This window comes from Enhydra lutris, unplaced genomic scaffold, assembly GCF_002288905.1.
Source record: "Enhydra lutris kenyoni isolate GAN:26980312 unplaced genomic scaffold, ASM228890v2 scaffoldscaffold13, whole genome shotgun sequence".
NCBI classification, from domain to species: domain Eukaryota; kingdom Metazoa; phylum Chordata; class Mammalia; order Carnivora; family Mustelidae; genus Enhydra; species Enhydra lutris.
Window position 1 is genome coordinate 49,129,583 of NW_019154097.1, and position 13,533 is coordinate 49,143,115.

The following is a 13,533-nucleotide window of genomic DNA, read 5'->3' on the forward strand; positions in this document are numbered from 1 at the left end:
CCGAAACAAAAAAGGACCCACTCCAGCATTTTCAAGCTGGAACCTGATTCCACAATGAAGGGAATAGGAAGCGCTCAATGACCTGGGGGCGCAGCCGCCATTAGAACCAGGCCAGAAACGCTGAAGGAGTAAACGCAAACTCGCGTTCTCCTTTTTTTCCAGAAGATGGAATCTCTGCCAAGATCCTGGGGTAAGTGGGCTGAGGAGCTTCCTAACTGTTGAAAAGACTATCAGTCTCTTGGGGGCTGGGGCTTGGAGTTCCTGGCCTCTCTGGAGAAAACCACTGAGGCATGGAGGAGGGCGATTCCTCTCTCGGGGCTGCGAGTGCAGGTGGGAGGGCTTATTCCCAGGTCCCAAAGGAGCCTCACTGTTTGAGCCCGGAACAGCGACGTCTGGTTGGGCAGGAATGAGGAAAAGATCACTGCCTCCGGTCCCTCGGGGTTCTGCGGTCACCAGACCTCCAGCACAGGCGCCAGCTGCTTCCCTTGCGGCGGTGGAAGAAGCCAGAAAAACGCGGGAAGGCACGAGGCACGTTGTGCGCAGGCGCGAGCTCAACGGCCCGTCCCACTGCTGGTAATTGTCGCGAGGCTTGGGCGTGCGCGATCTCGTGCTCACCACGTTCCAGTCACGCTGCACGGGCAGCCTCGTGAGGGCACGAGCTTTTCGGCGTGCCGCCCCGTCACGTGGGCTGGGGCGCGCAGACCGCCTGCTTTAGCCCTTCTCCACCCACGTCCCGCCCTCTTGGCCCCCAATTTCACCCTCCATTGGCCGGGCTTCGCACTAGACTAGTTGTAGCCCCTTCACTCTGGCTTCGCAACTGCCATAGGCGGATTTCGCCCAGGCCGCGCCTTTCGAACCAGATAGCCACGCCCCCAAGAAAGGCCACGCCCCTCCCCCACCAGCCTCCTTTAGTTCCGCCGAGTCCCGCCCCTCTGCCGAGCTTCCCCACTACATTGGCTTAATTTCTCCCTTGGCCCCGCCCCTGAGCCCCGCTCCTTGCCGTTATTGGCGGGGCCTCGCCTCGCACCCCGCCCCCTGTCCGGCTCCCGGCTCCCATTGTCTCCGCAGATGCCGCTCGGTCCAGCTATCGTGTTCGGTGTTCAGTTTTCTGAGGTCGCGCTCTTTCTCTGCCGGGCGGAGAGGTCCCGCGGCAAAGAACCGGCTTCCCAAGTTCGGGCTGTTCTTTCCTTCTTAGGACACAGTTTGCTGAGCCAGGGAGGCAGCAGCGATGTCCGCTCTGCGATCTCTTCTGCTTCTGCTGCTGTCTCTGTGTCCCGGTCCTGGTCCTGGACCCGGGATCGAGGCAAAGGTCACCCGGAGTTGCGTTGAGACCCGGCAGGTGCTGGGGGCCCGGGGATATAGCTTAAGCCTACTCCCTCCCGCCCTGATCTCAGGTGAGGAGAAAGAGGAAGACTTAGAGAATTGGGGGCGAGGGAGGGGGCGGGGGGCGGCTCCTCCCCAATCCACAATAACTCTCCTCCCTTTCAGAATGACCGTTATAATAATCTTTTCATGCCGTAGTCAGGCCAGTAATATCTCTTCTCCTGAACTTACTCACCGGGATCACAATACGCGTCCTGTTCACATAATAGGTTTCTTACTCCACCCCCGCCCTAGGAATCCCCTTCTAGTAATTAACACCCCACTCTGTATTTCTTTCTTCACAGCTCAATTCGTTCCATCGCTATTTCTAAGAGCCCCTTCAGTGATAGTACTTTATTGCTTACCTAGTAACCCCACCCCTCTAAACCCCATTCTTGCCATAGATGCTGTCCTGTAAATCCCTAGAGACCTGGAGTGCTCCATGTTGGGGAGGGTCACCTGAGGACACTGATCACTAATTTGGCTCAGTACTATTTGATCCCATGACTAATGCCAGTGGACTCGAGATGGGTGAGGGGACAATAAGGAGGGGGTAGGGTCAGGTGCGAATGAGGGAGAGACAATAGAAAAGAAAGCAGACAGAAGAGAAAGGGAGCCTCCTAGACAGACGGAAGAAGGAAGGAATTTCATGATAGCACTCCCCCTCCTCCCATTCCTCTATGTCTCCTCTGTTCAGGTGAGCACCTCCGGATCTGTACCCAGGAGTACACCTGCTGTTCCAGTGAGATAGAGCAGAGGCTGACTTGGGAGACTGAGACCACCTTCCGAGGCCTGGTGGAGGAGAGCGGCTCATTCCTGGTTCACACACTGGCTGCCCGGCACAGAAGATTTGATGGTGAGGACTTGGGTTCCCCAAACCTGGCCTCACACCTCCTCTCTGTGCTCATGACCCCAGCAAACATCCTGCCTTAGCCCCCCCTTCACCACCACCCCCAGATTCTCTCCAGGGTCCGTCCCTCCCCCACCCCTTCCCAGTCTTCCCAGGTCTCTAAGCATTCCTGGGGCTCTAACTCACTTTTCTCTTGTCCCCCATCCCCATCGCTTCCTGCCTCCGCCCTTTCAACTTTCCATCCTTCTCTGGCCTCACCCCACCTCACACTCCTTTCTCTACATTTGCCACAGAGATTTTTCGGGAGATACTCTTGTCATCTGAGCACTCTCTGGCCCTGCTTTTCCACCACTCCTTCGGCCACCTGTACTCCCAGCACGCCCCTGTATTCAGTGGCCTGTTCTCTCGGCTGCGGGACTACTATCAGAGGTCCGGTGAGGGGTTAGATGACGCTTTGGTGGATTTCTGGGCGCAGCTCCTGGAGAGATTGTTCCCCCTGCTGCATCCACAGTACCTCTTCTCCCCCGAGTACCTGTTTTGCCTCACTCGCCTCGCCTCCTCTGCTGAGGACTCTCTGAAGCCTTTCGGGGATGCACCCCACCGCCTTCACCTGCAGGTGAGAGGCCCCAAAGCCTGAACTTCAGCAACCTCTGACCTGTGAACCCCTCACCTCAACTCCCCTCCCATTCCTCAGTCACCCCTGCCCCAGTGATCTCCCTCATTCCACATGGCAGCCATTTCTGACCCCTACCTTGAGCCCCAGTCCCCTCTGCCTGACCCCATGTTCTTTGTTCTCCTTTAATTGGGTACCCCCTTATTCTCATTTTGTGCCCTAGTTTCATACAAATCCCTGACCTGCTAACCTGCTCTTGGCCCCCAGCCCCCTTTCTGCTAACTGCTCCCCAGTCTTAATATCTTGACTTCCTATGGTTCGACTAACCATGAATTAGGCACATAATAGTTGCGATGGACTTTCATTTACAGTATCTCATTTGTTACCATAACTTTTTGAGACAAAGAGTAGTATCCCTATTTTACTGATAAGAAAACTGAGGCTCCCAGAAGTGAAGGTTTCACAGCCAGTTAAGTGGTAGAGATATATCTTACATCCAGGTCTCCTGGCTTCAAGTTCAGTGTTTGTTCTGATATGCCATCCTTCTATGGCCAAGCCCTATAAAACGCAGTCCCTCCATTTCTTCCCAAACCCAGTTCCCCCTTTAGCCTTCTAGACTATAATTCCTTTGAGTCTCTTGAACCTGCTTCCCTGTACCACCTGACACTCCTAACAGCCCCACCAGAATGCCACAAACCTAACCCCCACTGCTTGTACCCTCTTAGCTCCGGTCTTGACTGAACCATGACTGACCCTATGGTTTTTCTCACCCTCTTTCCCCTACCCCAGATAACCCAGGCCCTGGTGGCTGCCCGGGCCTTTATCCAGGGCCTGGAGACCGGAAGAGACGTGGTCAGCGAAACACTTAAGGTTAGAGGGGCCTGAGTGTGGGCAGGGCCCAGGGAGGGTGAGGCAGAAGTAAGAAAGGTCCTATGAGGAAGAGTCACAAACCTCCTCATATCAGCCCTGAGGCCTCAGTATCCAGGATTAAGCAGGAAGGAGGGGGGCAGGAGTGAAATCTCCCTTGTGTCATGATCCATGACCTCCTCCCATTCTCTGACCCTCTGTCTAGCACCAAGCTTGGCTGAGCGCAGCCATTGTGTTTGTGAATGACAAGTCCTGCTGTCTGCCCCCAGGTGCCCATGTCTGAAGGCTGCAGGCGGGCTGTGATGCGTCTGACCGGCTGCCCCCTTTGTCGGGGCATCCCCTCGGTGCCACCCTGCCGGGGCTTCTGCCTCAATGTGGCCAATGGCTGTCTCCACAGCCAGGGACTGGATCCTGACTGGGGGGCCTATCTGGGTGAGGGGATTCAGGAGGGTCTGGGAGGGCTGTTTGTGTTTGGGATGTCTTGGGGTGGACCGGGAAGGGAGTCATAAACCTTAGGGAGTTGAGAGACTGTTCTCATGTGAGTTTCTCCTATCCAGCACTTTGTTGCTTCCCTCCATGACCCAGGTCAGGATTTGTGGGAACATCGCGGTCCCTCGTGACACCCTTTCTCTTTCTTCCCCTCCTTCAAGATGGTCTCCTGTTCCTGGGTGAGAAGCTCCAGGGCTCTTTTTCTTTTGAGCTGGCAGCCCAGGCCATTGGGGTGAGGATCTCAGAAGCTCTGAAGTACCTGCAGGAAAACAGTGTGGCAGTGTCAGCCCAGGTACGGGGCCACGAGAAGGGCGGGAATGTCACCCTGAGGAGAGGGGGAGGATAGTGGGGGTGGGGGTGTTGGAGTGCAGGAGAGAGATGAGTGGAGCTGAGGGTCTGGAGTGGGGGGAGAGTGTGGGGTGTCAGGGAGACTGGGGTGTTGGAGTGGGGCCACTGTGTGGCTCTCACCACAGGATGACTGGGTGGGGGGACCTCTTCCTTGTGCCTGAAGGTGTTTCAACAATGTGGGAACCCCCAACGGACACAAAGCCGCACCCGCAGAGCCCCGGCCCCTCGGGAAGAAGCGGGGCGCCTCTGGACCTCGGCGAGGGTGGCAGGGGCTGCAGGGGCGGCAGGAGCAGCAGGGGCACCAAGGATAGAGGAGAGGCCCACGACGGCCGGGGCCACCAGCCTGAACCGCCTGGTGAGTGAGGGGCGGGGGCGAGGCGGGGGGCAGGGACGGGTAGTTGGGGGCGCGTGCTCTAGCCCAGCCACAATCTCTGTTCGCCCAGGTGTGGGAGCTCCGCGAGAGGCTGGGCCGAGTGAGGGGCTTCTGGGCCCTGCTGCCCCAGGTGGTGTGTGGGGATCCCCGCATGGCTGCGGACGTCTCGAAGGAGTCGGCGCCCTGCTGGACCGGATCTGGGCGGGGCCGGTGAGACCGGGTGGGCCCGACGGTGGGGTGGGCGGGACTGGGTGGGACCGGGCGGGGCGGGAGCCTTCGGGGCTGCTCTGCCTACAGGTACTTGTCACCGGTGGTCGGGCTCTCTCCGTCCGAGCAGCTCGACAACCCAGAGCTGAACAAGGAGGACACGAGCATCAACCTCCAGGCGCGGAGGCGGCGGCTGCAGCTCCGGGCGGCCACGACCAGGATGAGGTTGGCCGCGCTGGGACGCGACCTGGAACTGGAGGACTGGGGTGAGAACCTCGGGCGCAACGAGCGCTGCGCCTCTCCCGGCTTTCTGCGATCCGACCTGGCCCTGCCCACTGCCTTCTGAGACCCTCCCCTCGCAGCTCTACTCAGTTACTCCTTCCTTCCTTCCTTCCTTCCTTCCTTTGAACATGCTTTTCCTGAATGCTCACCTCAAAAGTGACAGGGTGATGGTGATGGTGACAGGGTCTCCATCCTTGAGTTCATGGCTCAGTGGGGAGACACGAAAACACACTTACAGAACAGTGGGAAGCCTGTTAGATGGAGAAGTGTGTGATTTGGGGAGGACGATCCAACCGGGGGCGAGGTGGGGAAGCTGGGTGGGTGGGCCTTTAAAGGGCTGGCACCCAAGGTGGAGTTTGCCAGAGAAACAAGGCACAGACAGACTTTCGTTGGTTCTCTTCTACTGTTTGTCCATCTCTGTCTCGCATTATCTCTCCTCCAACACCCCTCTTTCCCATTCCCACATCTCTCTGACCTCTCCCTTTGCCTTCCTGTCACTCACTTTCTCCCTCTTCCCAATCTCCATCTATCAACCTGTGTCCCTTTCTTCTGTCTCTTCTGTCTTTATTTTTCAAAGATATTTACTTATTTGTTTGTTTATTTATGAGAGAGAGAGTAGGATGAGTGAGAGCACGATGGGGGAGGGTTGGTAGAGGGAGAGCAAGAGGGGGGAATCAGGCTCCCCACTGGGGAGGGAGCCCAATGCTGATGCCCCATGTGGGGCTCCATCCCAGGACCCTGGGATCATGACCTGTGCCAAAGACAGACGCTTAACCAACTGAGACACCCAGGTGCCCCATCTCCTTACTGTTTTTAATCTTAAATTATCTTCCTCCCTGTTTACATGTCTCTCTCCCCACTTCTCTTTCTGTGTCTGTCTCACACTGACACTCTTTCTCAACCCTGTCTCTGATCCTCTCCTTCCTGCAGATGAAGACGCCAGTGGTTCTGGAGAGGGACAGCACTATGCAGATGACTGGATGGCTGGGGCAGCAGCGGTGGCCCCCCCAGCCAGGCTGCCTCGCCCTCCTCGAAGGGACGTTAGTGGGGGCAAAGGAGGAGGTGTCCTTGTCCGCCACAACCAGGGCAGGAGCAGGACTGGGGGGACATCCGTTGGTTTTCACACCCAACCCATCCTCATTCTCTTCCTCTCAGCCCTGGCCCTGCTCGGACCAAGATAACAGGGGAGGGGTGCCCTAGCATCAGAAGGGTTCATGGCCCTTCTCCTCTTCCCCTCAGCTGGGTCTGAGGAGGAGTCGAAGGGGGATGCAGAGCGGTAGAGAAAGGGACTTTTTGGGTGAATGGCTGGGGCCCCAAATCCAGGAGATTACCATTGTGGGTTGGGGGTAGGGGGGTGGGTGTTCACAATATTTATTTTTTCATTTACAATCTGGGGAGGAAGAGGCTAGGGGTATTTATTTAGGAAGGAGGTGTACTCACCAACCAAGCCTCTGTGTTGGGCCCGTTGTCAGCCCCAACAAGGAAAAAGGGAAGGAGTTTTAGAGTTGCAATTGGGGGGGGGGTTTGGAAGGAAGTGGGAGGTGGGGGGGGTGGGACACCTGGTCTCAAAGGGGCAAACCTGGGTGCCAGTGGGGTACAGGGCAGGGGACTCTGGGGTATGTGAATAGGGTCAAAATCTGTGGGCCTGGTTTCTATGGAGTTTTCTTAGTATCAATTTCTGAAACTAAAATGCCAAAAAGAAAAAAAGGGCTCATCTCATGATCTCTGTCATCTACATCCTTCACAAGCTTCCACACGTCATGTTTCAGTGTTGGATTCAGTGTTTATTCTGCAAATAAACAGCTAACATATTGGACCCTGTGTGTGACTCTGGACTTTTAGCATCCTTCCCTGAGCCCATGCTCCTGGCAGAGACTTAAGACCTTTCTTGGAACCTGCCCCTTGTCATTCTGTTTGGGCAAGTTGTCTACCCTCTGGGTCTGAGCCCCTTCATCTGTAAAGTGGGGAGAATTGGGACCGGCAAAATTCTTTCTGAATCTGAGGTGCCATTAATATGACCACACCACTGCCTCCTGCCTACTGGGTGGGGGGCCCCTGTTCTCCGTGTGTCAGCTGGGGGCTACCTTGTCATGTTCTTGACAATGTCTGCTTTCAACTCCTCTGTTATTTTGTCTTTCCTTCTTTCTTTTTGTTGCCTGAATGAGTCTTTTGTTCTGCAGGAAGCTAAGCGGAAAAGGTATAATTGATTCCTAAGTGTGAAAGGAGGATAGAAGTGCTGTCTTCCAAGGGCGGGCTGGATGCCCTGATGGAGGAAAGATGCCTGGAGGGAGAGACCCAGAGACGAGATTAAAGCCCAAGCAGCTGCAGGGACTGGCGGGACAAAGGGACGGAGGGGGAGGAGCCTGGGCGTGGAGCAAGTTTATGGGGAAAGTTGAGCACTGCGCGGAGCCGGGCGGTGGCTGGGGCAGGCAGGAGGGCCAGATCCCGATTTCCCTGCTGCTCTTCAGGTGGCCTGGTGAGTGGGCAAGTGAAGCCAAGGCCGCGGCCAGTGGAGGGGCTCTCGAATTTATGGGAGGAGACTTGGGGGGTTCTTAGGACTCCGGAGGGGCCGACAAAGGGCTGGCGACAGACTGAGCGAGCACCAAAGCCGGAGGGGACAGAGGGCTGGATTGGAGATAATGGGTAGAGACAGAGATGGATGGAAGGAATAGAAGTCTGGACACACGAGGGAGTTGGGTACGGGACTGGATACTGGGGGCTGCGTTGGGGGAGGGAATCGGGGCGTGATGCCAGAGGGGGCGGGTCTCAAGGTAGCAAGTGAGGACGCTCCTTGCCTGGGGTCACTCCAGGCTTGTCCCAGAAAGGGGCTGTCGGGGCTTGTTGGAGGGGCTGTAGCCCCTGGTGGCGGCTGTGATCTGAAAGGGTGGGTCCAGACTCCCAGCTGATGAGGAAGCTGGGGCCTGGGAAGGAACTCAGAAGCTCCCTGTTTGTATCTTTCTGTATCTTTATGTCGCAGAGTTTTTTTCCCTCTCTCTCCAGCTCCACCCTCCCAATCTCCTCTGGGTACAGAAGGAGTTGGAAAGCCGGCACTGGGGAGTTGGGGGTGTCTGGGGAGCCGAGCTCCATCAGGAACCCCATGTCTCCCCCAGCTCTGCACACACTGGGGTCTGCCCTGTGCCGAGAGCACTTCAGGAGGGGGAAGAGATGCCCGAGTTTTGACTCTTATTCATGACAAAGTCTTTACTCCTGGAGTTGGCCTCCCTGGGTTCAGTAGCCTGTGCCCTGTCTGACCCCCGCTCCCTCCTTATGGCTGCCCCTTCTGGCCTCAGAATGGGGCTCTTCATCCCCATCTGTCACGGGCAGAGGAGCTCATGAGGAAGCCAGGGAAGCCAGGGGGCGGCCGATGTCCACTTCACTGGCCCATGAGCGGACTAGTCTTTCTCACAGGGTCTTGCCTTTCTCCCCTCCCCTTCTATTTCCCTGAGGCTCCGGTAGAAGCTACAGGTGAGGGCCGGGGAAGCTGGCAGAGTAGCTGTGGGCCACCGGGAGGATCTGGGTTAGAGAGCACCTGCCCCTCCCCACAGGCTCCAGCTTCTGGAATGAGCCGCAGCAGCAGGAGAGAAGGCTCTACCCTCTCCTTAGACTCCCCTCCTTCCCCCTCATTTCCCTTCTAGACGCTGACAGAGGCAAAAATCTGCTAACTCAGGGGGCAGACTCAACCAGGGCTGCAACAGGCCTGGGGGATGACCCCCCGATCTCGAACCAGCGCCTTCCACGGCTGCACGGCTGTCTCCACCTGTCCCTGCCTCCGTGCCTGGCCCTTGCCCTGTCCCTCGCTAGCATCACCCTTACCTGTGCCACATGGGCCCTCTGTCTGCTACCAGGACCATGCGCCTCTGGGGGCCTCGGAGCCTGGGGGTGGCTCTGGGAGTCTTCATGACCATCGGATTTGCCCTCCAGCTCTGGGGGGGCCCGTTCCAGAGGAGGTGAGTTCCCACCCTGTCCCAATGCCTGATTGATGCCCCCCATTTGCTCCGCCCCATGCCACCTAGGTCGGTGACTCTTGGGGACTCAGAGGAGGTTCCATGTCCTCTGTCCTTGCTCCACAAGATGCCCGCCCACCTGCTGGTGAGGGACAGGAAAATTGCCCTCCCATCTCTCCCCAGGCTACCAGGCCTGCAGCTCCGACAGCCTTTGGCCCCATCCCTGGGATCAGGATCAGCTGTTTCATCCTGCCTGCCCCAGCAGCGACTTGTGTTCCTGAAGACGCATAAATCTGGGAGCAGCTCTGTGCTGAACCTGCTTCATCGCTACGGGGACCGACACGGACTGCGCTTCGCCCTCCCTGCCCGCTACCAGTTCGGCTACCCAAGACTTTTCCAGGCTTCTCGGGTCAAAGGCTACCACCCTCAGGCGGGAGGTGCCAAGCCCCTTTTCCACATCCTTTGTCATCACATGAGGTTCAACCTGAAAGAGGTGAGGGGTATAAGAGGGGATGGGTGGGTTTGGAGAGACATGGGCTTAGGTTTGTGGCCAAGAGCACCAGGGGAGGGGGGTCCCCAGGCCTGGGGATTCCTAGGCACCCCTTCATCCAGAAATTGGGCGTGGGACCCACAGATTCCGGTTCCCCTCTCCACAGCTATCCCTTGCCTAGTAGTTTCTGGGAACCAAAGTCCTGCCTTCTTCCATCTAGAGCTTTCCAACCCCTTTCCTTGGCCAATTTTCCCCACTGGTGTCAGTGCCCTGACAACTCTGACCCCCCAGACTCTCGCCTCTGATGCTTCTTCTTGGCTCTTCTTGGCCCCTTCTACTGACACTACCAGGGCCCCTGCTCAGCCACTCCCTTCTGCCCATCTTCCTCTGCCAGATACGGAGAATCTACATGCAAGCCTACATGCCAAGCCCTAGCCTGGTCCTGACCCCCTCCTCCCCGGCTCCCCTCCTCCCCCTTCTCTAAAGTTCTAAAGGGGAAGGTGTGTGCACGCACACACGTGCTCACCCATACACACCCAGAAACCTGAGAGCTCTTGGGCAAACAAAATCAGTGTGCAAATGAAAATATACACAGAAGGAACTTTTATTGAATTGTTACTGACTGCTGGATACTAACCTTACCATCGCCTTGCCAGAAAGGCATTATAAGTGTCTCTGTTACGCAGATGAGAAGGTCAAGTTTCAGAGAGGCTAAGTGACTGGCCTCCTTAACAGAAAGCAGCAGGGCTAGGATTTGAACTCAGACCCATCTGCTCCCAAGTCAAAGGGCCGTCCCTGGCATACGTACATGTGTATGTGTGTTTGTATTTGGAACCTCAGGGAGAATATTCACCAAAAGAGGCAGGGCTTTCTGGGGGTCCCGGTTTGTAAGGGAAAGGTGGATACAGCTTTGTAGTAAGAAGAGGGAGCAGCATATCAGCAAACGTGTGGTGGTGGTGGTGGTCGTCATTATCTGTGTGTTTGTGTATGCGTGTGCACGTGCACGCACGCGTGTGTTCTGTTGAGCTGGAGCTGGAGAAGGCAGCTGAGGGTCATGAGTATTTCACCTAAAGGGCAGTGAAGGGTCACCGCTGGGAGTGAGGTGAGGACAATGATCTTTCAGTCAGGTTTCTCTGGCTTTTGACCTTTGACTTCCATTGCCATCACCTATTCACCAAGTACCTACCACATTCCATGCACTTCCACAGTCAAGGTAAGTGTTAACCCAGATTTATACACGGAGGAACACAGCTCTGAGAAGTTCAAGAACTTGCCTGAAGTTACATAACTGGTAAATTATTCCAGATCCATCTGATGGCACAGACTGTTCTCCCCTGCCTTCAAAGAGACACTCAGTTTGCAGGCCGTGCTCTGCAGGCATGGCCACATTAGCAGAGCAAATTGGAGGACATCGTGTGAGGGCAGCAGGTTTAGTGACAAGCCATATTCAGAAGCAGAAACCCTTCAGGGAGCCCAGGAGCTGGGTCCTGATGTGGATCTGCCTGCGTGACCATCCCAGGGTGTGGCTCAGTCCAATTCCCACTATCCTTCTTGCTGAGAGATAGAATCGCGTGTCCCAGGCCTCAGGGTATCACCCTACCAAGCGTCCATAGCTCCCCAGTACCCCATCCAGGGGTGTCCTTTACTTTCCAAGATGCCTAGGAGCCCTAGAAGTATCCTGTCCTTTCACCATCCTGGGCTTGGCCTGCGTACCTGATGCCTATACTTGAGATAGCATTATGGTTGGCCCCTCTCCTCCCTCTCTGTTGCCAGTGACCGCTCCCCCACCCCACACCCCTACCTGGAGGCGGCCCGAGACCAGTTCCTTTCTTGAAGCTATGACCAAGAGCCCCAGGGTAGGCACCTAATAGGTTTTTGTTGGACAAGTGAAGACAAAGTTTGATTCTTAGAGATTTTAGTGACCAAAGCCATACAGAGAGGCCCAAAGAAATTAATGTTCTTAAGTAGCTTCCCGTGTTCCAGGTCACTTCATACCCTTTATCTCGTGTGCCTTCATAATAGTGGGAAGGTATGGTTGTCCCCATTTTTCAGATCAGCAAATTGAGTCTCAGAGATGTTAAGTAACTGGCCCAAGATGTTTGTGTAGGAAGCTGAGGGTTTCCAGCAGAGCCCAGAAGTTTCGAGAAGAAGGTTTGAGGCATCTAGGGGATCCCCTGGCAATGGGCTTGCTCTTAGTTTCTTCCTGGCCCAGTTCTTTCTCACTAAGCCTGTTTTCTCTCCTCTGCAGGTACTTCGGGTCATGCCTTCTGAAAGCTTCTTCTTTTCCATTGTCCGAGACCCAGCAGCTCTGGCCCGCTCTGCTTTCTCCTACTATAAATCCACCTCATCGGCCTTCCGCAAGGCGCCATCTTTGGCTGCCTTCCTGGCCAATCCTCGAGCCTTCTACCGACCTGGGGCCCATGGGGACCACTATGCCCGCAACTTGCTCTGGTTTGACTTTGGACTCCCCTTCCCCCCAGAGATGAAGACCGAGAGAGGGAATCCTCATGCACCTAGAGACCCCAACCTCCCACAGCTGAATGTTTTGCCTTCTGGCACTGGGCCCCGAGCCCACCGCCCTCTGGATCCCAAAGCTGTCTTCCATCCTGCTCCCACAGTGGCCGGTGGTCACGGCCAGACATCCAGCCCTGCCTCTTTAGATTTGAGATCTTCGTCCTTCCTCCAGTGGAGTCTGGCCTGGCTGGACTCTGTCTTTGATCTGGTCTTGGTGGCCGAGTACTTTGATGAGTCGTTGGTTCTACTGGCAGATGCCCTGTGCTGGGGTCTAGATGACGTGGTGGGCTTCATGCACAACGCCCAGGCTGGAGGTGAGCAGGGCAGAGGCGCTGTCAGCAATGGTGGACTGACCGCTGAGGATAGGCAGCTGACTGCACGGGCCCGAGCCTGGAACCACTTGGACTGGGCTCTCTACGTTCACTTCAACCACAGCCTGTGGGCACGGATAAATCAATACGGCCAGAGCCGGCTGGAGAGTGCTGTGGCAGAGCTCCGGGCCCGCCGAGAGGCCCTGGCTAAACATTGTCTAGAGGGGGGCGAGGCTTTAGACCCCAAATATATCACTGACCGACGGTTCCGTCCTTTCCAGTTTGGGTCAGGTAAGGTTTTGGGCTATGTACTTCGGAGTGGACTGAGTGCCGCAGACCAGGAGGAGTGTGAGCGCCTGGCTACCCCTGAGCTACAGTACAAGGACAAGCTAGATGCCAAGCAGTTTCCCCCAACAGTCTCTCTGCCCCTTAAAACTCCAAGGATACTCTCCCCCCCAGGCATCAGACCAGTCTTAGGCTGAAGAGCAGTGAAGCCACGAGGGCACACATAATTGAATATGGGGCAGCCAGATGCCATTTCTGCTTCCCCCGAAAGCATGTTAGTGCCCTAGAGGTTGAATGAAACCTTGCACGGACGTGGGCACCAAGTCTTCCAGCCTGTGCCAAGGCATTCCAGGCATTCAGCCCCTTGCAATACTCCCTCCCTGCCTGTTTTGTTCCTTCCCTTTTCCAACCCCCTGGCAGGTCCTGATAGCACTCTCAAAGATCCTCCGGAGGAGCAAATCATGGAGTAAGCCAGGAAAAAAATGCATCCATTTCTCTATGGGTTATTTGGTTCTGGACTATGCCAATTTCACTGTGAAATGTTTGTTGAATGAATAAATAATTTGAGCCTTTGACTTGCTTCATACAGGGGGGGAAA

General features: G+C 56.0%; 2 protein-coding genes across 2 annotated transcripts; both read left to right on the top strand.

The window, feature by feature from the left end:
- The first annotated feature begins 1,063 nt into the window (after positions 1-1,063).
- On the top strand, positions 1,064-6,903 carry LOC111146017 (glypican 2). The gene is made up of 10 exons (XM_022501380.1): positions 1,064-1,394; positions 2,060-2,218; positions 2,506-2,828; positions 3,615-3,695; positions 3,962-4,124; positions 4,343-4,473; positions 4,693-4,884; positions 4,973-5,112; positions 5,200-5,375; positions 6,322-6,903. The coding sequence occupies exons 1-10, from the start codon at positions 1,229-1,231 to the stop codon at positions 6,570-6,572; spliced, it is 1,782 nt and encodes a 593-aa protein (XP_022357088.1). The 5' UTR covers positions 1,064-1,228; the 3' UTR covers positions 6,573-6,903.
- A 2,044-nt stretch (positions 6,904-8,947) lies between these two features.
- LOC111145985 (galactose-3-O-sulfotransferase 4) lies at positions 8,948-13,469 on the top strand. The gene is made up of 3 exons (XM_022501338.1): positions 8,948-9,338; positions 9,519-9,828; positions 12,074-13,469. Exons 1-3 carry the CDS (start codon positions 9,214-9,216, stop codon positions 13,130-13,132), a joined length of 1,494 nt encoding a protein of 497 aa, XP_022357046.1. The 5' UTR covers positions 8,948-9,213; the 3' UTR covers positions 13,133-13,469.
- The last annotated feature ends 64 nt before the right edge of the window (positions 13,470-13,533 follow it).

What these genes read in the sequence shown, in the direction of transcription:
- LOC111146017 (XM_022501380.1), top strand. Translation starts at nt 1,229, where the DNA reads ATGTCCGCTCTGCGATCTCTTCTGCTTCTGCTGCTGTCTCTGTGTCCC. An exon ending in CCGGCACAGAAGATTTGATG is followed by an intron (nt 2,219 to 2,505) that starts GTGAGGACTTGG and finishes CATTTGCCACAG; the next exon opens with AGATTTTTCGGGAGATACTC. An exon ending in ACCGGATCTGGGCGGGGCCG is followed by an intron (nt 5,113 to 5,199) that starts GTGAGACCGGGT and finishes CTCTGCCTACAG; the next exon opens with GTACTTGTCACCGGTGGTCG.
- LOC111145985 (XM_022501338.1), top strand. Translation starts at nt 9,214, where the DNA reads ATGGGCCCTCTGTCTGCTACCAGGACCATGCGCCTCTGGGGGCCTCGG. An exon ending in GGGGGCCCGTTCCAGAGGAG is followed by an intron (nt 9,339 to 9,518) that starts GTGAGTTCCCAC and finishes ATCTCTCCCCAG; the next exon opens with GCTACCAGGCCTGCAGCTCC. An exon ending in TGAGGTTCAACCTGAAAGAG is followed by an intron (nt 9,829 to 12,073) that starts GTGAGGGGTATA and finishes TCTCCTCTGCAG; the next exon opens with GTACTTCGGGTCATGCCTTC.